The 24,170-nt window shown below is 44.1% G+C and overlaps 1 protein-coding gene across 2 annotated transcripts in view; it reads right to left on the bottom strand.

Moving 5' to 3' along the window:
- Positions 1–24,170, bottom strand: part of tanc1b (tetratricopeptide repeat, ankyrin repeat and coiled-coil containing 1b) — a 98,156-nt gene that overhangs the window by 34,106 nt on the left and 39,880 nt on the right. For both annotated transcript variants that reach the window (XM_047600284.1, XM_047600285.1), the window contains exons 4-7: positions 23,976–24,080; positions 10,811–10,944; positions 8,388–8,577; positions 3,032–3,358 (exon numbers count right to left, since the gene is read on the bottom strand). In XM_047600284.1, the coding sequence (XP_047456240.1) occupies positions 3,032–3,358; positions 8,388–8,577; positions 10,811–10,944; positions 23,976–24,080 (756 nt within the window). The remainder of the gene's footprint in view (positions 1–3,031; positions 3,359–8,387; positions 8,578–10,810; positions 10,945–23,975; positions 24,081–24,170) is intronic.

Raw genomic sequence — 24,170 nt, 5'->3', positions numbered from 1 at the left:
CACAGCTACTGTATGTGAAGCGTGCGATTCTACTTCAACAGAACCACAAATAATTCATGAAGTTAGGACTAACCGTAGAAAAAGAGTTCTGCATGGTGCATATATCCAACCATTCCTCATCCGTAACAGGGTAAAAGTAGCAACGAGCTAACCAAGGTAGCCTGCCCACAAGTCCTTTCCCAAGCCACACACACACCAGCTGTTCCCCAGGGATTCTCGGACATTCCCACGCCAGACCCAGGACGTCTCAGCTGGATGCCTCCTGTGCACCTCCCTGATGCCCAAACAACATTAATTTGCTTCTTTCAGTTTCAAGGAGCAGTGGTTCTACTCAGAGCTTCCTTTTATGCCTCAAAGCATGCCTTAAAAAGAACCCTGTCGCTATGGGAAAGAAGATTTTCATTTTAGGGCCTGCGAAGAAAGAGCTCAATTCAGCCTTCCAATTTTATTTTCATGTCGGATCTCCTTGTCCTTATTTCATGTCTATCAACAAAATGAATCACATCAGTCACGTGTTCAATACGCTGGCTTCAAACGAATAACTAACAACAGTTACCAAGGTTCTGGCACACAGAGTGGACACACTAACGATGACGACATTTTTGTTTGCGTTTCACACAGACATCTCCGTTTAGCTGCTTCCTGCTTCGGTAATGACTTGTTTAGAGTTATTATTTTTTTATCTAATACAATTTCCTCGAGAATCATCTGAGGAGAGACGCTGTCCATGCCGCGCCACGGTACCAACACAAACTCGATTTAAGTGCAGACGTAGCTGTCTTAAAACCTCTTTGATGTCCTCTCCCAGGGTTTTGTCACACAGTGTAAAATCTATCGGTGTTAATTCTGCAGGTCTCCAGAGTGCAACGTTGCGTAACTATGACATCAGCCCATAAACTCTGGGAGCGCACACGGAAACAAGCAAACATAAATTACCGAATATTTCCCCGTCTGTTTGTTTTAAGCGAGAATGTGCATGTTCGGGGCCGTTCAGCTTCATGTCGCGCAAAATAAAGATGAAGGAGATAGATGTTATCGAAGAGGAGAGACGCTTTAATGTAGCAGCGAAAAGTTACTGAATTTAATTAGACCGAGGGAGGAAGGAGCAAAGTATTTGAACTTTGGCAGCTGCTACATTCAGGCAAAAAAAAAAACTAAAACGACATATTCCAAAGGAACACATATTCATCACAAAACATCTCCTAGCAAAAAACTCTCACATGGTCAAGGACACACGGCTCAGTCTTGGATTTGAACAAAGCTGCAAGGTTTTTCCTTGACTCTTTGTCTCTATTTTGGCCTCTCATCTGACCTGAGTCCAGTTTTTCATGCATCTCTCTGCAGCTCTGTGCAGCCTGCTCCCGGTCCTGTAATTTCCCATGGATTTCACCTCACCAGTGGAGCTCTCTGCTTACACAATGTGGTGTGCACGTTTCATCTGTGCTATAAACTGTGAAGGTTAGCCTACCCACCCATCTAATCAAATTTTCCCTAGAAGAGATTTTTTTATACATCTGTTTAATGTTTAACAGTGTACAGTGTTCACTATACTGTACATGCAAAACTCGTTCAAGTGATAGTATCCTGATTGATTGGTCAATTGGCTACTTGATAAGCTCTTGACTGACCATTGAGAATTTAGCTAGATAACTGTAGGCGATCCTTTCTGACAATGGACCATGGAATATGAATGAAATTCTGCATGTGATGGAAAAGACAAAATAGCTTTTATATAATAGGTGTATAATGTGGCCAGTTACCAAGCTGAGGTAATCACAGCGTCATGTATTTGAGTCAAAGATCGATGGGGGTGATAAATTGAGGTGATTCACATGTGACACAAATGTTTATTGCATGGAAATACAATCCACAACTTAGGTTTCAACCACCAAATTCCCCCAAAGGGAGCAAGGGGAGGCATAGCATGATATAAATATATAAAAAAGAAGAAGAGTGCGCTAACTAGTGTGTTTTTAGATCCATCAATTGGGGAATATGCACACCATTATAAACCAAATGCATTCGTATTATTTAATATCCTGCATTCTTTTTATTTTATTATTTTTGTTTATATTTCTTCAGGGTTAATAAGGCTACCAGACAAAGTGCACTCAGAGAATTAAAGCCGATTTAGTAAATCTAGTATTTTTTTTTTCTACTTCAACCGACCGACTGTTTGAAGAGTGGGAGCGATTTCCGGATTTCTTTGCTTGACTACATCCCTATTACTCATACCGTTTTATCTTCTGGTCTGTCAATCAGACACTCAAGTCATGCCCTTTAAAATCCAACAACTGTCCCTGGCTTTGCGAATCCAGAGGGTTTAACAGAGCTCAAAATAATAGTTCTCAAATACCAGTTCAACCATGGCATTCATTGAGGATTTTTTTCTTTCTTTCTTCTTTTTTTTCTTCTTTTTTTTTTATCTCTGCAGCAACTTAGCCTCCCCCTGCTTTTAGACATCAGCACAGTTATGAAGATATAAAGGAACGCGTAAAACGTTTGGCTGTTTGTGCTACAACAGCGGGGGCCAAGGTCAACAGCCCCCACGGCAAAACAGAGGACAGCAGTATGATAGAGAGCTGGGAATAGAAGAAGGAGGGGTGGGGGAAGACACGAGGGAAAAGGGGGTTAGCGGGGAATATCAACAACTGTGACAGCTGTGTGGATATGGTGAGCTGAACCACAGCTTCCAGGGCAGGAATGCAGAACAGATCAACCAAACAGTGGCTGGTGCATGGGTCCGACACAGCAGGCACGTTGGGGCACAACACGCGACAGCTGCCTAATCCCAAACCTCTGCCTCGATGCCCCGCTCTGAAAAGCATAACCTGTTCTCTGGAACTACTTACTTCTCATTTCTTAGACTGCGTATCTACAGCACACATGCTTGTACCCTTCACTCGCGTGGACTGAAGTGACGTGCCGCTTGTCAGCCTCGGGCACATGTCACATCAACGCAGCGAGACAGATGCAGTCGCGGTTTACAGAACGTCCGGGTGTCGCGACTCGAACGCGCGGGGGCTCTTACCGGCTACGGAGTTCGGCCTCGGCATCATGAGGGACAGTGTCGTCTGCGGCGGGTACGGAACGGGCCCCTCGGGCGAGAGGCTGGGAGGCTGCGGTGGACCGGGCGCCCCCGCTGACGCGCTGTGCTGCTGGTCTGTCCTGGACGGGGTGTCGGCCGGCGTCGCCGTGGCGCTGCCACTGGAGTCCTCTTCGGCCACAGGGGAGCAGGTGTCGGCCCGCGCGCTCTGTGCCAGGCCATGGCGCCCGCTGCCTCTCAGGCTGCCATCTTTACTCCACTCCAGGCTGGAGCCGCTGCGGTCATCGTTCTCTGAAGAACTAGTGATGGTGGCTGAGAGGAGACGAACACAGAGGAGGGAGTTTGAGCAAGAGGGGGGACGTGGGACGTGGGGCCAAGAGGCAAAGATATATCACAGTAATGTGCGCGGTGCGCTGTAACATTTATCGGCCTTAATCTCTAGGAGATACTGAGCTGGAATAGGACTTATAACTTTGAATAAGTCCCAGCGTTTCCTCATTGCCCTTATCAACGCTGTTCAGAAGTTCATTTCATATTTACAGCGACAGTCTGCTTCCAGTAATGAAAACTGGAAAGGCATGATGGCACAGATTGTTGAGTTTATTGCAGCCCAGACTCTTCTCATGTCTTTTGTTCAAATAAAGGATCACCGTGTCAATATCATACAGTACACTGATCAGGCAAAACATTACGACCGCTGATAAGAGATGTAAATAACATCTTGTGACAATTCACTGTTCTTCTGGGAAACATTTAGACCTGGCATTATCTGTGTATTATTTATGTGGATGCTAATTAAGACATATACCACCCACCAAGACCAGACTACACCCCCCCCCCCACCCCATAGTAATGACACTCCTTGAAGGCAGCAGCCACCCACAGCAGGATGCAGCCTGACACTATGATTTAGGGACAACTCAAAAAAAAAAACATGAAAAACAGCACAGTGTGCCTCTAAATTCACTTGATCCCAAACTGATTAAGTATCTGTGGGATGATTCACAGCCATCCCATAGGACCCGAAGGCCCCCACTAACGACATCCTGTTGCCAGACACCACAGGAGATGCCCAGAAGGCCCATGTCCATTCTCTGATGAGTCACAACCGATTTGGAGACACAAGGGGAGACCTACACAATATTACGCAGGTGGTCATAATGTTACGCTTGATCAGTGCACGAACCACTGGACGCGCTACTGTGAATTTACACTTGAATCTGTAAAGTGAGGGATGAAGAAAGCCTTGAAAAACACGTTCGAGTCCAGACAGGTGTTTTGCTTATAGGCGGACAAATCCTTTAATCCTCCCCCGGGCCAACGCAGCCTTCTAACACAATCCTTAAAGCTGAGTGGAGGGCCTGAGCCACACAATGCCAGGCAGCTGGATACAGAAACATCAGGACAGACAGCGGACCAGAACTGACCAGCCAGCTGGCTGTGTTTGCATCACACACTGCTAATCTGGATTTCATAATGCCGCTGCACGTTGCATCACCACTAATATTAATAAAGCAAACACATTTCGGACCTTGTGAGTCCTGTGCTGTGTACCTGGGCAAATATGAAGTCGCTCACTGCAGCAGTCACATACTTCATACATGTGCTCAGGGTATGGCATTTAAAGTTGGACTGATTGCCCACTTGGTTGAACCACAGGCCCTGGCCAAGTATACATTATTACATATTCACACCTAGGGATACCTTGACTTTTTAAACATGCGAGGAGCTGTGTGCAGCCGTTCCTTAAGGCCTGTTATAAGCCCCCCCCCCTCTGGGCACCTCGAGCACGAACACTTGCGCGAGCCATTTTGCAAATTTTAAACATTTAATGTCACACAAATGGGCTTCAACGCAGTACAAAGCAGTATGAACGTTCCTTAAGACTGAAACTTCTGAGAACAGGGGACATTAATCAAAGGCAAGAATCTGACCCGTGGATGCATCGCAGCTTTGTTCTTTTCACTCCTGTGTAATTTCACCATTGTTGCACACCGGCGGCCCTGAACGCCCCTCAACCACGCACATAAGTACACTCTAGACTAGCACAAAGCCAGAGTCAGCAACATAACAATTTAATTTAATTTAATAGGGCACTGCTGCACATGTAAGACTGTAACTGCTGGTCAGTCAAAGCCTTGTCAAGAATTCTTGTCAAGAAAACACTATTTTATTATATGAAGTAGTTAGACTCAAGTGATGCTTAAAATTAGCATTTGGGATTCATATGGATATGTATTACACTAGTGGAGGGGTGAAGAGGCAGTAGCGAGTAGACAAAAAGCAAAGAAATTCATGGATTGCTACATATTTGGTGTCAAATTGCTAATCATCTCTCACTCCCTGACTAAAGTCTTGGGACCGAGACACAGATTGGACTAAGATTAGAAGCAGTTACCACTCAAACTATGTTTAAAGTGACCTCATTTTATTTCATCTTAATTTATATATCACCTCTCCAATTACATGCGATCCTCTGGTTGAGAAGCGAAGCTGTGGATGAATTTCGCACGTAGGCCTCCTCTTACAAAATTCATTTTGATTTAAGACCAGCCAGGTTGACTCTATGTTTGATCCTGGGTGGTGTCACTGCTCCAAGCTGGAATATTATGCATCTCAGCTTCCATAAATTATTTAGCGGCTGGCGATGATATTGCTCTGGGGGGGACAGAATGACTGACTGGTGGTTATTGGTTATGTCGGCTCTGGAGTATTGGAAATTCGAGATGTCGCCTTAGATTTGCCTTTGTCACATTATCACCACTGCACAACTAAAACGTCAGCCCATTTCCTAAAAGAAACCTAAAATGCGATTCCCCTGTTAGTTCACAAGTGGACAGGGGAAAACGACAACCATTTGTCTGCTGACATTTTCCCCAAAAAACCTTCAGAAAAGAAGAAAAACTCTTCGACTGCACGTAACCGAAGGATCATGCAGTTCTAATTTACTATTCAATCCTCACTGCAAATATTCAAAACCCATTTGCAGAATGCAATCCTAACATTTTTATAGCCACCGGAGGCTTTGTGAGTAGAAACGGCAGATGAATTAATGCATCAATAGACTAAGCCATCTTCCTGTCAGCTTGTGTAAATCCCCAGATGTCTTACAGGGTTATTACAGAGATACAGCACAACGTCAAACTGTGGCAACTGTCACCTCAATGCTCTCTCATACGGGAACAGCTTTATACAAACCCAATATCTGATATCGTAGAGGATGAATAGAAGGCGACGCAAATGCTATTCAGTCCCAACAGGTTTAACACAATGATAAATGACTGACAGCTCACAGGATTGATTTCTTTCGTCTAATTTACATCAGGTAACAATTCTCAGAGTACAAATTAAAATATAATTTCACAGTATACACTGTAATTTGTGATTGTAAGGAAAGCTGAAAAGATGACTCAGTGTGTGAGCCTTACCTATGTTCTTATGAAACTCAATCTCGCTGTGGGAAGGTGGCCGTGGTAAATCAGAGGCTAGCGGGGGTTATTTGTCATCGCTCTGTGGTGGGCTACAATGAATTTAACTAAGGTATTGATTCACTGCGCCTGGTTTCCCAAAGGAAATACAAAAAAGCCCATTTATCCTCCCCTTAACTTTCCAGTAATAATAAAAATAACCATTAAACTAATTCAGATATTTTCCAATATTTGAAGACTATGAATTAAGACACAGAGTAGGCAACCATGATTTGCCTTCATTTTTTTTAACTGCAAAGACAGTGTTCAGTGTGATTTTTTTGTGCCAATTGTAATCAGAAATGCAGCTGTACCATTTATCTGCAGAAGCCTTGATTAAAAGCTACGTCATTTAGTTTTTACATGTCTATATGCTTAAAAACTAACTGATTACAACTTGCTCTACTCTCCCCCACTTACTGGTTTTGCACCAAAGTCCAGCTTCTGTTGCTGCTTCTGCTTGTTGTGTTTCTGAAGCTAGATAGGCCTTTGTCGGGTTCACAGTGTACAGTGAACCTTAATATTGTTGTTTTTAGCTGACACAATCTCAAATTGTTGTCCTCATGCTGAAAACGTGACTTGACGCATGTGTGACGTCACTCCCCAAGATAAGAAGAAAGCCAAAGTATATTTAAGAACAAACAAATGTTACTTCAGCATAGTTACTGACTAGCAATGGGATGCCCACAACTTATGTAGAGTAACCAATAGGAACACCCAAAACAGAGACACTCTGTAAAAAAAAATTCATCCATTACGGGATGATTTTTGTAAAGCCTTCAGTCAGGAAGAGGCAGGGAATCAATGTTCTCTCATAACGCTTGAATTACAATATGCTGACAGGCTATTATCGAATTTGGACAAAACAAATTACATACTCTGCCTTTCATATAAACAACATCGATTATGTTGGTGCATTATTGCGAGGCATCTGTTTAGCAGCCATACGCCTCAATTTCAACAGCAGAACAGACCCCTTCACGGTTTGTAAACATTGTGACGTTTTTCTGAGGGGCGGGGCTTAGCTGGAAGCAAAACATCTCAAACACTATAGCCTGTAGACCGTGGTTAGCATAATTCAGTGGACTGTTTTGGCAAGAATGGACGAGGGAAAACGCATATTTCAGAGGACATACTAATACACTCACTCCCTGAGACCGTGAGTGTTACTTTAAAAAACTGATAACATTCACCGACCACTACACTCTCACTCAATGGACAATTTTACCAAAGGAGGACACAGAGGGGAAGACGTCTGGTCTGTCTTTATCAAGTGAAGCCTCTCCAACAAGGATATAAGAAGAAGTAAGTGGAATGTAGCAAATGCAACTTCTGCTTGGACACCGCTGAAACACAACTAACATTGTGTTACCTGGCGGTTAGCATTAGCATTAACATGTAACAAGAATCCTCTAAATAAGGATTCATTTAACATAACTTGAGTCACAATCAAGTCTAACCCTCAACTTTTCCAGGCTACACATATTACTCTGACCTGATATGAAGTGTGCACGTTGTTGATTGTCTCAACCCAATCCTTTCTTTTAATCACCAAAGCCAAACCAAAGTTGCCTATGACTGGCAGTGGCTGGTATGTGATTTTTTTTGATTTTTTTCAGTTTTAGCAGCAAAAAATACAGCAAGACAACATTTTCATGGTTGAAAGTGACGGTGTTAGCCTCAAGATTCCCTCTGCTCTGCCTCCAGTTAACATTGTGACGTCACAGTGACGTAGGCCATGAAAGGGTCTATACCACTCATCAATACTCCACATGGTACCTTTAAGTAAGGGTGTCTGTGGTCTATGCCACAGGTTTTTCTTGCACCACATAAACTGCCATTGATTGAGGTTTTAGAAAGCCTCTATTTCTCACCTATGATCCCACTGTCCTTGCTCTCGAGTGTGGAACTGGGGCTGGTGATGGTCCCGCAAGGGCTGGAGCGGCTGAGCGGTGGGCGGCTCGTTGTGCTGTTGAGGGTGGAACATGGGCTGTCAGTGCAGGGAGACGCCGTGCTGCTGGTCAGCGTGGAGCAGGGGCTGATACCCTGGCTAGTCAGAGAGCACTGGAGAGAGGGAAGATCAAAAAAAAAAGAAAAGGAGGGGGTTAAGGTACGCCAGGAATGCGCTCTACTAATCAAAGATGCCAATGAAGTATGAAGGCAACTCAATTTAAACTCAGCTGGCGGCAGCATCGCATATTTTTTAGCATGGGCGGCAATAAATACAACAAAAAATTATTTTCCAACCTTATTTGGAAGTGGAACTGTTTGATGTAACTTCGCTGTGGATTTGACCTGGATCATGTGAAAGCAATGCAAAAGACTCCTTCACAAACAGACAAGCGTTTCACGTGTGAGCATGACACACAAGCCGAAGGGCATGGGCACTGTAAATCGAGCAAGGCTTGAAAATTACACACTCGCGTATGTCTGGAGGAACCAAAAATAAGCCTGTAGAGATTTTCACAAGGGAAGAAGTGTCTACTTTGTTGCGACACAATAGGTACCTTTCTCGCGTCATCAAGCCTGTCTGACAACCATACAACAGCTGAATCTTTGTTTGCCATAACTGACGACCGTAGAAATCCCAAAGTAAAGCAGGTTTGTCCCGTTTCTCCATCTCCCTTCGACTGTATTCTGATTCCAGACGCAATATACACTGTAGCTCAAGGAGGTCAAGACTGCCCAGCTGTACGGAGAACCAAAGTCTTCCCACAATTTCACACCAAAGATTAAAACTCAGCAGGTTTTTTGAAGCAGTTCCTCTACATTCACATGGAGTTCAGTTAACTTAACAAACCTTAATTTGTCAACAAAGAGCAGCTTATCTAACCAACCCAACTAGATTTAGAGGAAAGAACACAGCAAACATAACTCATGTGACGCTCCATAGCTTAATTTAAAAGGGATTGGTCTTACCAGAGCAATGTTGACATATCGTACATTAAAGGTTCCACATAAACCCAATGAAAACCAACTGTTCAAATTTAATAAAACCCTTATTAAACCAACTATGCTGCAGATATTTTGGTGTTTGAAGAACGTCCACATAAGATTGGCTTCTCATGAGAAAGAAATTACGACAGGGATACTAAAATGCTGTGAACTGACTCCAATTAAAATCTCGGCAAACCATCCCTAACTTGTGTTTTCTTTCATGCATAGAGAAATCCAGAGCGAAGTGTCTCTATTTTGAGATATACAGACTGTTGCTGTGTGTCTGGTTGTGCAATGATGACACGCTGAAAAAAAACACGCACAGCAGAAGAGGATGGATGTTGGACGGCTGCAGCGCCGTCAGCAACCTGTGGAATGGGAACTGCACTAACTATACATTACCAACATTTTCCCTTTCTATGTCCCACCTACTTGTATGCTAGCGCTTTTACGCGGCCACGTTTAGCCGCCCAACAGGCGCAGCGTTAGTCAGACACCTTACTGACATTTAATAATAACTGTAAGGCAAAACTGAAAACACGCAGAGTTAAAGACGTGTTGTAAAACAGTGGTACGGAGGAACAAAGAATTGCTGGCAGATGACATTAACGTGCTCCACCCGTTCCCACACACCTACACGAACAAACAAACAGAAAGCCAAAACCATTAGGCTCCCATGCCGCCCGTCTCCTCTTTTGACATTTCAACTAATGAACAGGATTTATGCAATGCCTTTCAGAGCCTCTTTCTGCAACTGCCACTTCGGTGTGAAAATGTGCCTAAGATTCACGATGAATGAAGGAAGCGTTATCGTGCCGGGCTCTCCTCTTCGCACAGCCCCGGCTTAATTAGGAGAGCCAAACAAACTGAGGCTCAGACCTAACATAACTCTATTTCTGGACCCGGGCTCAGACGCTCTTGTTACATACTCAAGAGCCCCTGGAATAGCACTCAAGTTACTGGGAGACTGACACACCACACTGCAAAGAAATAAAACCACATGCCACCAATTTTAAATATGCAGTTACTTTCTCTGCAGAACGCGTTCAGCAGTTCAAACAAAAACCGTCTTGACAGTTACCGTTGCTTGTTGTGCAAAAAAGAAATAATGAATCCCAGAGGTGTTTCTTTAGATTCCATCCATGATGCACAAGGGGAAAAAATAATGAAGCTGCAAAAAGAAAACAAAAAAAAAAATCCAATCTACTGTTAACTCTATCACAACTAGCTCCTGCACTCATCCATGCCCTCTCTCCTCTATCTCTCTATCTGTGCGCCGCAGCAATGGCAGCAGCTGCTGCCAGACGAGGGAGGGAGGGAGGGAGGGAGCCGGGAGGGGAGGAGGGAGAAAATGAAATACCTTCTTTTCATTCTTGTCGTCCATAGGTATGCGTGCCGTACCCGGGATCCCTTCTCCCAGTAAAAAGCCCAGCCTTGTCATCAGTTCCTGAGTGGCAGGGGAGGAGGAGCTTGGCTGTTTCTCCGCTTGCAGCTCTAGAAAGGGGAGAGGGAGAGAGAGAGAGAGAGGGGTGAGACGGAGGGAGAGAAAGGTTCAACATTAGCAGGCAGATTCCCTCTCCGCTCTGGATGGCCCACACAGGGCCACGCTGCCTGCCCTGCCCTCCGAGGCTCCGCTCTCAAAATCCTTTGCTGCACTCTCCAGCTGCTGCTGATGTGGTGCAGACCCACAGAGGGCGAGAGAAGAAGGGAGAGGAGTGTGTGAGAGAGAAGGAGAGAAGGGGAGAGAGAGAGGGAGGGAGGGGGGAGAGTGCATGGTGGAGACTATTGCTTGTGCATGTGTGTGTGTGTGTGAGTGCATGTGTGTGAGCGTGTTCTAAAAGAGTCTGAATACATGTGAATGTCTAGCATTGTTAAGAAAGCAGGGACCGTGTGTGTGTGTGTGTGTGTGTGTGTGTGTGTGTGTGTGTGTGTGTGTCCTGCAACATGCCTCGAGTGCCAATTGCAGGGCTGGTTGTTTACAGCTCTCACTCACAGAGCCCCTGAATATCAATGAGTGGACATAGGCTTTCTGCAACACAGCTTAAAGTCTCTGTGGTCTTCATTCTCAAGCCTTAAAACTACTACTTGTTTTGTTTTTTTCAGTTTCAAGGTTGGGGCACATTATAATGCAGACATGAGATCTGATTTTTATTTATACATGCGCCGTTATTTCTATACGTTCAAAAGGCAAATAAGAGCAAAATGAGTGTTTTGTTGTGATCCTTATGCAAATTAGGGCATAAATCAATTTAGTGAAGTAAAAACCTGAGAAGAACCGGACAGTCTGATGATGAAAGAGAGGAAAGAAGAAGGGGAGAATGTCCGAGATACAAAGGATTATTATGCGGCTCTCTGTCAGCACCTTTTCCTCCTCTCCTTCATTTTCTCCTTTACCCTCTTTCTTCGACAGTTATTAATAATGTTGACAGTAAATCTGATTAAACACAAACAAGTCCAATGGCACAATGTGAAGCCTGAGTCGAGTCCAAATCCAGCCACCACACACATATATGAAAAGAGGTCTTCTTGCTCAAAGTAAATAAATTATTATAATTTACTATGCCAGATAATTCTCCGACTGCGAAAAAAAAAAATGCTCGTGGAACAAAATCATTTTGTTTGTTTTTTCATCCTGATTTTTTTTCCATTTTGAGGACAGGACCTTAAAAAGTTTCTCCACTATTTATCTTATCCATTTAGCTTCCAGGGCAAACGGTGGGGGGGACCTACAGCCCCATAAACTAAACATATCAAACTTCATCTGACCACCAAGTGTATACTCCTACTGTGGCATGTGACTGTAATGGTATTTCAGCATAAACGAAATCTGCCACAACATTAAAACCGCTGGCATGAGTAGTAAATAACGTTGACCATCTTGTGACAATACAATGTTCTGCTGGGAAACTTTTGGACCTGGCGTTCGTGTGGATGCTACTTAAGACATGAACCACCCACCTAGACCACACCAGGAACCCCCACCCCACAGCAAGGACACTCCCAAGCAAGACGCAGCCTGACACGGGCTAACACACAGAAACGGTTTAGGAACAAGTCAAAAAACATGTTCAAATTCACTAGATCCTAAACTGATCAAGTCCACATAGGCCCCTCCCCTCAACACATAGGACCCACAGACCCCAACTAAGACCCATGTCCATTCTGTGATGGGTCTGAACTGGTCATAATGTTATGCCTGATCAGTGTATGTTTAATCTGAATATATATGTTATGGTTAGAGATCCATGTTATATATGTAAATAAATGATTTCGATACTTAACATGAGCACATTTCTTGCTCAAAAACACATTTAGCATCAGTGCATAAAGTACATAAAACCATATAAATTATCAGATTAAGTGTATGTTATGATGCTAAAGGGAAAGAACAGCGGTGTTACTCGTGTTTTAACTTATACTGCAGCACTGCTCTCAGGAAACCACTTGCAGAAGAAATGATACCGTAGGTGGCTTTTCCTGCGAGGATAGTATTCAGTGTTATCATAGCCACCGGTGGCATCAATATTACACCAACGTGTCTGTGACCCGGTCAGCATGATGATCGATCTGTGGTGCAGCACATTTTCCAGTTTTATAGTAAATACGTGATCAGACGCCGCAGCTCACACCTTTCTGCTCTGTTTCAAAGTGACGTCATTTCATAATCGGAGCTTATTTTCAAGATTCGCAGAAGTTATTTCATCACTCAGTTAATTTTTTTTTTTTACTTTTGAGCTGCATAAGTACCTGAAACCTCTGCAACAGACTGGTTACCCCGAGGAGGCTCATAAATGCGTCGGGATTGAACCATCAAACCCGGAATTAATGAACAAACTCACTCTCCAGACCGTGCGACTCTTCCCACGGCGACTGCAGAATCGTCCGTTTCAGCTGCAGGTCTAATCTATCGGCTGCTTTATCAGTGACAAGTGGCGAGCATTTTCATCCGGCCATAACAACCGTGCACAAATTTAGCAGATTGCACAAGCGGTAATTCACCACTAATTTAAGAACACCAGAGGTTCTTGATAATTATGACACGAGCAGTTGCTGCTGCTACTGTAGGTATGAGAACGATTCGGTCTAGACGGAACGAACCGTGCCGGCAATTTATCCGAGGCTCCTGCGTAAAAAACTGAATTAGCCATCGTGGCCCCGGCACGTTAGTCATGTGTTGGGCCAAGAACAGAATGTGTCAGCATGATACATGCATTGTAAGCGCTGCCAGACAGGCGCATATCTCTACTTTGAGGCTGAGCAGAATATTTATATTACCCTTTGACTCGTCTGCCCACTGGGTTGCCTGGTTGCTGAAGTTTATATGTCGACCTAGGGAAAGTTACGCAACCTCTTAAAACATTGAATTCTAGCAACGTAAATATTCGATAGGCCAGAAAAGAAAGGTAGCACCGCTCCTACAAGCCTAGAGGATTCACACCGAATAGAATTAACCTCTACAGCAACAGACACTGAATCCCAACCTTACACACGCCGCATCTTTTCCCTCCTCCTGCACTTGAAAGCCCACACAATAAAAACCTATTCTTTATAGGGAATGTCACCCTGCCCATTTAAAGGCTTGAGGGTACTGGTGAGTCCTGGATGCAGACCAGGAAAGCTTTTACGAGTCCTCAACGGCACAATATCGAATACAGGGAAGATTCAACCACAACACGCGCAATTCAGATTAGTAATTCAACTCTTATCAGGTGTCATCCGCGCGGCGTGCCGACTGCGGTAGCCGAGCAGCGACATATTGCATTAAATGCTTCATCAACTTTTAGTGGATGGTTACAGATAGCGGCTGGTGGTCTGACGCCTCTGAAAAGCACACCTTCGCACACGCACCACGTATTTACAGCTGCCGTGCATTATCGGACAGTAACAGGTTGTTTTGTATTATGAGTCTGTCAGAGGTTCGGCTTTTAAACTACCCACACTCTTTCAGGGATGTCGGTGAAGATTCTCTGTTATCCACGAACGAACAAAGGTGAAGCGAAGGCAGCTTCTCCACGCTGATTCTTCACTTCTTAATCATTTAAAGGGAATTTAGGATTTTATCTGGACAATCTGTGGGTGGCACCTACCTGAATTTCACACGACAAAGATTTTTAGACTAAAGGCTTGAGGGAAAAAAAGGAATGATTGTTTAAACTTGTATAGATGAGTTTTGTCCACAGAATGCATTAATATGGACAACGTGTCTCTATTTCCTTGGACTGGCAGAGTCTGTGCCAGAGAAATATTGATATTTGATTAATACTGCGCTCTAATCTACCTCCACCAGCTGCATGTTGGATCATAACATACACTGTACTTATTTTTTTTATAGTATTTTATTTCTTTCTTTCTTTTTTTTTTTTTACAACTCTCACTGTCCCACATGAGCACTTTACAGACCAGTTGACAGGTCATCCTGTCATCATGTCACATCCTGTTTTCTACAGTGTCAAATAAATATCTAAAACAAAAACTAGAAAACTGACACATTATTTTAACTACCTAAAATGAGATCATTGAAAACAAAATCTATTTGATGTGTATTTTAGTGGTTTTTTTTTTTGTTTGTTTAACATGAAGAAGGTGTAACTTATGACCTATATTGCAGCCAGTCACCAGGGGGAGCTCTACATGCTTTGGCTTCCCTTTTGAGAACCTGTTCTGCAGCCCATATTTATCCCGTCTATAGTTTTGCCACAGGAAAACAAAAGAGCACACGGCTGTACTTGTGTGCGTTCTGGCTATTATGTAACACAAAGCAGAAACTAACCAACTTCTTCTTCTCTCGCTGCTAGTCTCTTCAGCCGGCGTGCTCGCCGGCCTCAGCCACGAGAGTGAGCGGATAGTCTGGGGGGCAAATCTGATTAAATCCATCAGCCAGCTCTTTATTACTGGACCCTGACAAGACCACTTCATCACCGGTTCTCGGAAACCACTTAAACCCAACCGCCTCTCAGGACCAATCAGCGCGGCCCGGAACTGGAAGAGCCGACACAGATACATCGCAGCAGCCAGAAAGGCTGTCATAACGACACGCGCAGCACTTACAAGCCCAACCTCGGGCTCATGGACCGCATCAATAATAACACCTGCAGCCAGTGGTCTCTCTAAAAAAAAATCAATACCCTGCACCAACAACGCGAATTAGATGAACTGCCAACTGCACCCACACCTAATGGACTCGAAACCTTCACAGCGCATTTTCACAGCAGGCAATAATGAATAAATGCATGGCATATTCCGCACACGGAGAAATCTGTGATCAGTTTATTGCGGCACTGCGGGCGTATTAATTACACTACTATGAATCTGGCTTGTCAACCACTTCTGAATGGATTTGGACCGTGTGACTCATAATTCATTCTGCTGATACACACGAAACAACAGGGCAATTGTGTAGTACAGCTAAACGGTTGAAGTGGAACCAGTTCCCTCTACGAATGTTGTTATCACAGATTAATCAATCATTACCATTTTACTGGTCTGGTGACAGAAATGACACATAAATTAAAACCATACTGGGCAGACGAGACCGCTTTGACGTTACTTTATGTAAAGAAACGGCTCAAAACAACCGCTTGGACGCGGGCAGCTGTGTGTAAAGCTTTACCCCGCGCCGTGGCCCGATTAGTCTCCGTTCTCTCAGTAGTCGGACAAGTACAAAAGACTCTGGCTTCTTCAGTATCTAGTCAGATCCTGAGGTCTAGGGCGCCCGCTCTTTGACTTTCTAATAAATACCATAAACTTTATTCTATAGTGCGTCTAAACTGATAGCATCTAAAGTCTTATTTGACAGCCATTTCCATCAGCGTGACATTCCCGATATCGGTGTAAACACTGCTGCTATCGTAACAGAGGACCGGACAGTATTAGTCTGTGGAAATAGCTTCTTACCAGTTAGCTTTACTAGCCACTATCCCCCTTAGGATTTACTATTAAGCCCTCTGAGTGTTTCTGTTGTTTAATGATTATTTTTTACTGTTGTTTACGATGGCTGGTCTCCCACTGCAATATGGGTTGAAGGTCAGTCGAGTGCTGCAGCACTGTGAATAAAGATCGTCCAATAAAAAGCAAGAATAACATCAGCTAGAGCGATTTTATAAAAATGACACTTTTATGCCGGCGGCGTTGCACAGGGAAACTGCACTGCAGCAACAAATACGTGATCAAGTTCTATATCCCTCCATTATGTTCTCAGTCTTCCTCAGCCATTACATTTTTTATATATATATATATATTTGAGATGCAGAAAAGCAGCAGCGAAGCAGAAACTCTTCTCGGCTGCATCCAAATTTTGAAAACACACTTTTCAGCGCACTTCAAAATCTGTCAACATATTCCGAAGACCGAGGTCGACGCGGGGTTCGTTGACTTTTCCTAGACGCCAAAAAAGGGGCCGCAATAGTTTAGTGATTTAAAAGCCCATCAGCGGTGGAGGCACTGACCCCTGAAATAAACTATTTACTGCAGGGGAGAACGATTCTTTTGAGATAATTCGCCGCGATGAAAAGGGTCATCCACCGGAGAGAGCCCTCAGAACTTATCGCACAACTCATTTTGCTCGGCGCATACCTCGGTCAGATTTGAGGCGTTATTTGTAATAGGGCTTATGTGACAGAGGCGAGTTTATCCTCTGGTGAGAGCGTTATCGAGGTCCGATAATGAGACGTCGGCGCAGCGGAGCACCATTACAGTGAGCACTTGTGCGGCCGACTACAAAGGTCTAATAATCCCAAAGTACAGTAGCAGTAAAACATATGGTGGCATGATGACAGGTAGGCTATTAAAAACCTCCACTAAGTTACTAATAATGACAGGAAAAAAAAAGTTAATATGCAGGGTCACTGCGTCGCTGCCATGCGACACCGCTATCATCACGCACAGTGTATGGAAATTCACATTTAATGAATCCATCAACTGGATTCAATTATCATTCCTCGTGTTCCACTGCCAACTTAAACTTCAGGCGTTACTTTTCTTTATGTCATCAAAGTCGTGCGCAGCGCGAAGGGACGGCTGCCTGTTTACGGTCGACCTGGCGGGGCTCTACGCCGACTCACAGCCCTAATTGGAAGCTTGTGCGAACAAAGGAAATAAGAAGCTTTGTAAACGGACAGTTGAGGTATAGCTAACGTTCATAACAAGGCTTACTGAATATAAAATATTCAATGAGGAGGAAACTAGGCGTTCCGTTTTGTACTATAAACCTTCTTTAATTGCACACTTGACAAAATACCTTCTAAAAATAATGACTGTAGTCAGTCAAGAGCATTGCTCTCCAGGCTCTCGTTACCACTCTCTGGTCTTGATTATCCTGGTTTATTAATTGGCACCACCCGAACCTATCTAGCTTTGTGACTTTGTGAAACGCTCTCTCCGTTTTTACAGCACTGGACAATTTATGAATTTCTTCAACACATTATAATGGAAGTCACATTACTGGTATTTCTGTGGCAGGTACAGTAAAAGCAGTAAGGCCGCACACATACGGGAAGATGAATGTATTTATCTGAACGGAGGGCGGTGATAAAGTAAAACGTCTACCCAAAGAATATTAGCTCCCGGTGTCTGACCCGTCTACTCCATCTCTCTCTCCCCGGGAGAAATGGAAAACCAGGGATGTAGCTGGAACCACTTTGTTATTCCAGTAACCGTACAGCAAATGGAGGCGAAAACAAAACAACATCGTTATCTGCCGCCCGAGGAAGTTTATGAGCAGGTGTGAAATAGCAGCTGTGTGGTTCGGTGATAGAAGAATGAAGACAGGAAGAGGAGGAGCTGAGGAAAGGTGGAGGAGGAGGAGGAGGAGGAGGAGGAGGAGGAGGTGGAAGAGGTGGTGGTGGTGGGGGACGCTGTGCACAGACTGGCTCCACAGAGCTGTCTCAGCTCTCTCCCTGCCGAGAACACAATCCAGCCGGTGCTCATTAGCAGCTGGAGTTTCATTACCACAACAGTGGAGCCAGTTTTAATGAACCCCTCGATGAGAACACGCATCCTGCTTTCCCCCGTTTAAGTTCAGAGGTACAAGGTGACGCGCCGCCCTGAAGCAAGTTCTCATTGCGCATTCCAGCGTCAGAAGCAGAAACGTCCTTTGCTGCGAGCGCAGATGTCCAATGAGACATCACAGCAAATGAAGTTCAGACTACTGATACTGAAGTGACTCCGAGTAAAACGCGGTTCGGGGTCCGGAGACGGCGCGGCGACGGTTACGGCAGCTTGAATGACATCTCGACTTGACACCACAGTCTAGTTGCTGTTAATGCCGCAGATGCAGATGGCGGTTCATTAACCATTAGGGCGAGGGAGCAGGAGCCTACGCGTTCAGCTGCGCTTTCAAGTGGACAACAAACACTAATGAACCTTTGTGATAAAACACGGAGGCACAACACAAATCCGTCCTCTAGCTGTTGATTAAAAGAGAGAATCAACAATGATGAGACATAGAAAAGAGATAAAAGCACCAATCTGTACGAAACACGTCTTGTTCATTTAAAAAAAAAAAAGTTACTTTCATCCTTAACGGTAGATGATCAAACAAAAGCTGTCTAAATACCATCCTAACTTCTTTACACCGGTAACAATCAGCCGTGATTATACAATCGCGCTGGGGAATTTATAACCGGTCCTAAATTAGCTCCGATTGAAGACGCTTTCAGCGTAACTTGCTCACCGAGTTCACGCTTTAGTGCGTCTTACTCATGTCTCTTTTGTCTTGGCGTCTCGATGCGGTGTCACAGATAGACTGTGCGAATAATGAGACAGACATCTGTATCACCGCGGGCACTTCAGCGCGTTAGAAAAAAAAAAAAAAAGGGTCACTGGTGACGGCACGCTTTCCTGCATTTGTAAAAAAAAAAAAAAAGGAAACATTCCTGGCACGCAGGCTGCCGCGACTCCAGCTGCGTCTGTGAGATCTCATCAGATTCCGTCTCCTTGATGACGTGTTTAGGTGTGAGAAAAATAAGAAAAAGATCAGATCACTTCGCACTTATTCATTTTTTTAAATTTCAAACATGTGCAAAAGTAGGGTGGCCATGCAACTGCTATAAACATAAACACACATACATGAACTGAATAGTCTATCTTTAAATTTGCGGGGAAAATTAATAAAAATATACAAAAAATGACTAATCAACCAAAGATTTTGCGGCCCCCTGCAGTACCTCCGCAGACCCCTAGGGGTCACGTACCCCTTTTCAAAGATCTATGCCTTAGGTTCATGTGAGGTTGAACCAGTTAAGCAGTGGGTGCGTACACGTCTGAGGGTTTTTAAAAGCACATTGTGCGAAAACAACATGAGCATCTGAGTTAGAAATAGATATTTCCACTGTTCTGCGGCTCAATTTTAAGTACAATTAATAGAGTGCTACGGACAGGCTGCACAAAGCGTGACACGGCCTCAAAAATGTGTTAACACTTGAATAATTCTTATTGTGTGGGGGGAAAAAAAAAACTATGGCTTGTCCAATTACTACCAGCATACTTGCAATAGAAAAGCAAGAGTGTTACCGTAGACTGTTTAAACTGTCGTGTAAATTCACAGAATGCTTGAGTCTGGCCACATTACCAGCACTGACAAGTTAATAAATACACACAGAAACAGGTGGTGAGTTGTTTTGGGGGCCCGTCTCTCTGGAGTTGTAAAATGAGTGGGGGGGCTATGGCTTGTAGAGGGACATGATTGCGGGAGGGGACAGGACCTGTGGTTCAGTCTTGATTGACAGGGACAGGGCCCCGGTGACCACAGCTGAAACAATTCTGTCGACCGGACTGTGGGCCGCCTGACGCACACGTACACACACACACACACACACGCGTACACATAAACAAAGAATAAGGCGACACATGCACAAAAAATAAAAATACACGCAGGCGCATGAAACTCAATCCTCCCTCGAAGACGGCGCCAAACACTCAAAGTCTCAACTGTCATAAAAGCGTGTTTCCTTTCTCGGGGTTGGCCCATCATGTTCGTCCGCAACACAGGCAACTTCCAAAACCGACAAAATGCATTTTTTTTTGCACTTCTACTCGGGCTTCACGCAGTCTTCTACGAAGACCTTCAGCACTGAAGATGCAGAGGAGCATCCTCAAGCGCATCCACAGGCGAAAGCCCCCTTTCGCGACTCCCACGAACCCGCTCCATTTGTGCCCTGAATGTCACACAGTTCTCATGCTGCAAAACTTCCAGCGGATTTTCTGACTCAGATTCTTCCGGCGCTGTATCAACAATCCACGCTGACGCTGACCTTGTTCCAAGCGCTGCAAACAACGATCTCATTCTAACTCAAGTGTCCACGGAAAAGCCTAAATAGTTTATCTTCTCTGAACCGGGAGGCTGCACAAGCCGGGACATGTTCCCTTCATTGACAAAATAATACTGGATACGTCCTTGTCATAACTCACAGTGCATGTCAATGCGAGAGAGAGAGAGTCTTGTGGCTGCAAATTGCAGTGCACCAAAACCTAAACGCAAAATGTTAATGACGGTGAGAATTTGTTCATAATACGCACTCAAATTTCAAATGCCAGCCAGCTGTGTATTAGGCATCACTCTGCTGCAGTTGGGTTATAACAATCATCCATCATTGGTCTAAAATTTATACACTGCCTAAATACACATAATTAGTTGAGTGCCTGTCACTTCTTAGCAGCAAATGTCTTTTACCTGCAGACTGCAGCTGTGAGAAGAAAGAAATGAAAATTTGCTGCTTGCTTATTTGCTGGATTTATTGAATAGCATAGCAGCAATACATGGCACAAACAAAGGCAGTCTGACCTTAAAAACAGACTGTTTATTTCAGTTCTATGAAGGTTGAGTCAATATCTGAGAACATGTACAAGTTACTCCAGGACAAGGAGGACAGCTGGTTGGAGAGCTGCAGCTGTTCATATTTACTGAGGAGCAAAAAAATGCACCAGAATAGGCTCGGCACTTTAATAATAAATTCGCCAGATTTCATTTCAATTTCGCTTTGTGGTGCCGTCCCCGTCTTTGAGGCGGCAGGAGCCGCATTGTTCAGTACATTTTGTGTGGCAGAAGAATGATTCTCAGGAGGCCTGGTGAGAAGATTTGTCGTATGCATGCAAGAGAGAGCACTTTATTCTGTTCTGGGTCTCAGTTGGGATAAAAGAAATGGTTGTTTTCCACCCCATGAGTCCATTCTCAATAACCTATAATAAAAAGAATCTTCAGAAATGTTAGTATAAAGAATAAAATTCCAAAACTGAAAAAGGTCTCTTGTAGATGACATTTGTTCAGTCCATGGGATTCACAGGTAAGAAACATGGTTTTCTACATAAAATGCATACATCCTCATTCATTTTCAAAGAATTAATATTATGTAAAGAGTTTTAAAGGCTATAATTACTGTAACGCAGTCTAGAAGCCAGCAGGATTTTCCAAAGGGGTCCATTTATATAAGTTGATATCTAGTCTCTCCCATTGGTTTAGTTGTAGGACTACAAAATTGCGTGTCAATGTTTGTTTTCCATGTATCAGTTTGAAACACACTCCCAATCACATTTTCCCAGACTCAAATTCTGATTGGTACTGAGTCTGACTCCGCCAGGATACCTGTAACAGGTAAGGCACTGACACTCTGCCAATAAGAACTTTCAACTAAGAGTTGTTCTAGTATAAAAAATACAAAATAAATGAAAGATGTCCACTGAGATCAATTAACAGCAGTCAGGTGACGACTCCACCAAACGCCCCGCGGTGTCAGTCATCAATCCGCTGGTGAATTTCAGTGCCAAAGTTATTAAATCTTTGGCTGCAGCACACGGAGAAGGCTTCAGAGAAATACTGCTTTTTATTTTTTTATTTTTTTTTAAACCCGACTACACCATCGCCATCTAACAACCCGCTGTGGAGAACTATTAAATGTGATTGATTGTGCCGATTTATATAGGCTGCCCTTATCTGCAGCGCTCAGTATGTAGCACATGATCTGTCTGTTCTCGGTATATGTATTCAGGTCAAGAAGATAGATTGTCATTGTTGCACAGCATTGCTCTCTACTGCGTTTTTATTCGTGACGTCATGAGCGACTGGTCGACTCTCGTCACGTGATGGTCTGAACTCAGGCAACCCCTAGCACCGAGGAAGCCTGCTATTCTCTCTTTTTGCTAACACGGAGGACACAGAGGTTTTGGAGCAGGTCCATTGACCTGTACAGTGTGAGCTTTATCCTTAGACTCCATGACCTGCCTTGGCTGTGGCACCTTCACACAGACAGATGTGTGCATTTCTAAACTGCGTCCAGTCCTTTCTGTTCGCCACAGCTACACTGCAACCAACAACTAACTAGGAAAAGATCTGAATACTTTCTCAAGTGAACGTGATCCTTCTATAAACCTGAGAAGTAATTCTAATCTAGACGTAGCACTGAACACACAGAGCTCTTCTACACAGATCACTGTTTAACATCAACACGGCACAAAAGCTGAGGAAATGAAAAAGCAATGAAAAAGCAATGAAGAAGCGAGGAAGGACAAATAAGACCGCTTCAAAGACAATACGGACATATGAAATGTGTAGGTAGGTGTGTGTATTTTGCTTTCTTTGCTGGGGGTGAGGGAGGGGTATGTGTGCACAGAGAATAACAGAAAGAAACATGCGGTCGATTAACCCAGCAGCGCACGTTCAAACATCTGTTGAAACGTCAAAGTGGAGCGATTCTCAAAAGTTTTCAGAGCGTACATGTCATACGTCTGAAATTAGCTGACTAACAGTGTCAGCGCACCAGCTGTCGTGAGATAACATTTATCTGGCGTCCGCTATCTGCCGGTAGCCGCCTCCGAGCTCCGTGCCAGCTGAACGTCAGACACGCCCTCATTCGCTGGTATGTCACAGTCACAGGGGTGACTGGGCTACTACTGTCCACATATGTGAGACGCGTAAAATCACCGGCCACTTTTTTTTTTCTTTTTTTTTCTTTTTAAGCCGCCTCTGCTAAAGATAACCTGCGTCTCTATTTAAACCTGTGGGAGGAATCCGAGCCTGCCGTGCTCCGCTGGAAATCAAAACAGGACACTTAGTGGAACATTAGCCCTAAACACACAAACACAACGGCCAACACAAGAGAGGACGGGCAGCGGCGACGCGACGGGCGCAGAAAGGTGGAAACACAAGAGCACATGTACGGCTCATGTGACATTAAAGGGCTTGTGCTCTTTATATTCCCATGAAACAAATCCAGAAACAATCCGGTCAGACAATTTATCTTCACGCGGTGGAAACTCACTCCTGTAATCTAAACACCGAGTTCAGGATAAACACAGGCACTGTTGTGTGTTTGCATTAGGGGCTACATAAAGGAAAATAGCTCAAATCCCCTGGTGCTTACAGTGAGTCATGGAAGAACTGATGCTACCATTAAATGATAAAGCCCTGTTCTGAAACTCGCACACACCGACTCCGGCTGATAACACTTAAAGCAGTTTCCAAATTGTTTTTGTTTTTTTTCCTTCTTCTTCTTCTTTTCAAAGGCACGAACGCAAAAATCAAAAGCAAAACTCACCATTGTGGCAGCACTCCTTGTTATCGGCCACCTTCCTCAGCGCTGACACGATGGCATCAGAAGGGACGCGAGGGCTCTCTACATATTTGGGCTTCCTGATTGGACCTGCCAGCACAGAAGATACAGGGAAAATGAGTGAGAGGACGAGAGGGAGAGGGAGGGCGAGAGAAAGGGAGAGAGAGGTGGAAAGAAATG

This window comes from Mugil cephalus, chromosome 12 (assembly GCF_022458985.1).
Source record: "Mugil cephalus isolate CIBA_MC_2020 chromosome 12, CIBA_Mcephalus_1.1, whole genome shotgun sequence".
NCBI lineage: Eukaryota > Metazoa > Chordata > Actinopteri > Mugiliformes > Mugilidae > Mugil > Mugil cephalus.
Note: the sequence above shows the minus strand (reverse complement) of the source record. Positions and strands in the feature narration are given on the sequence as shown.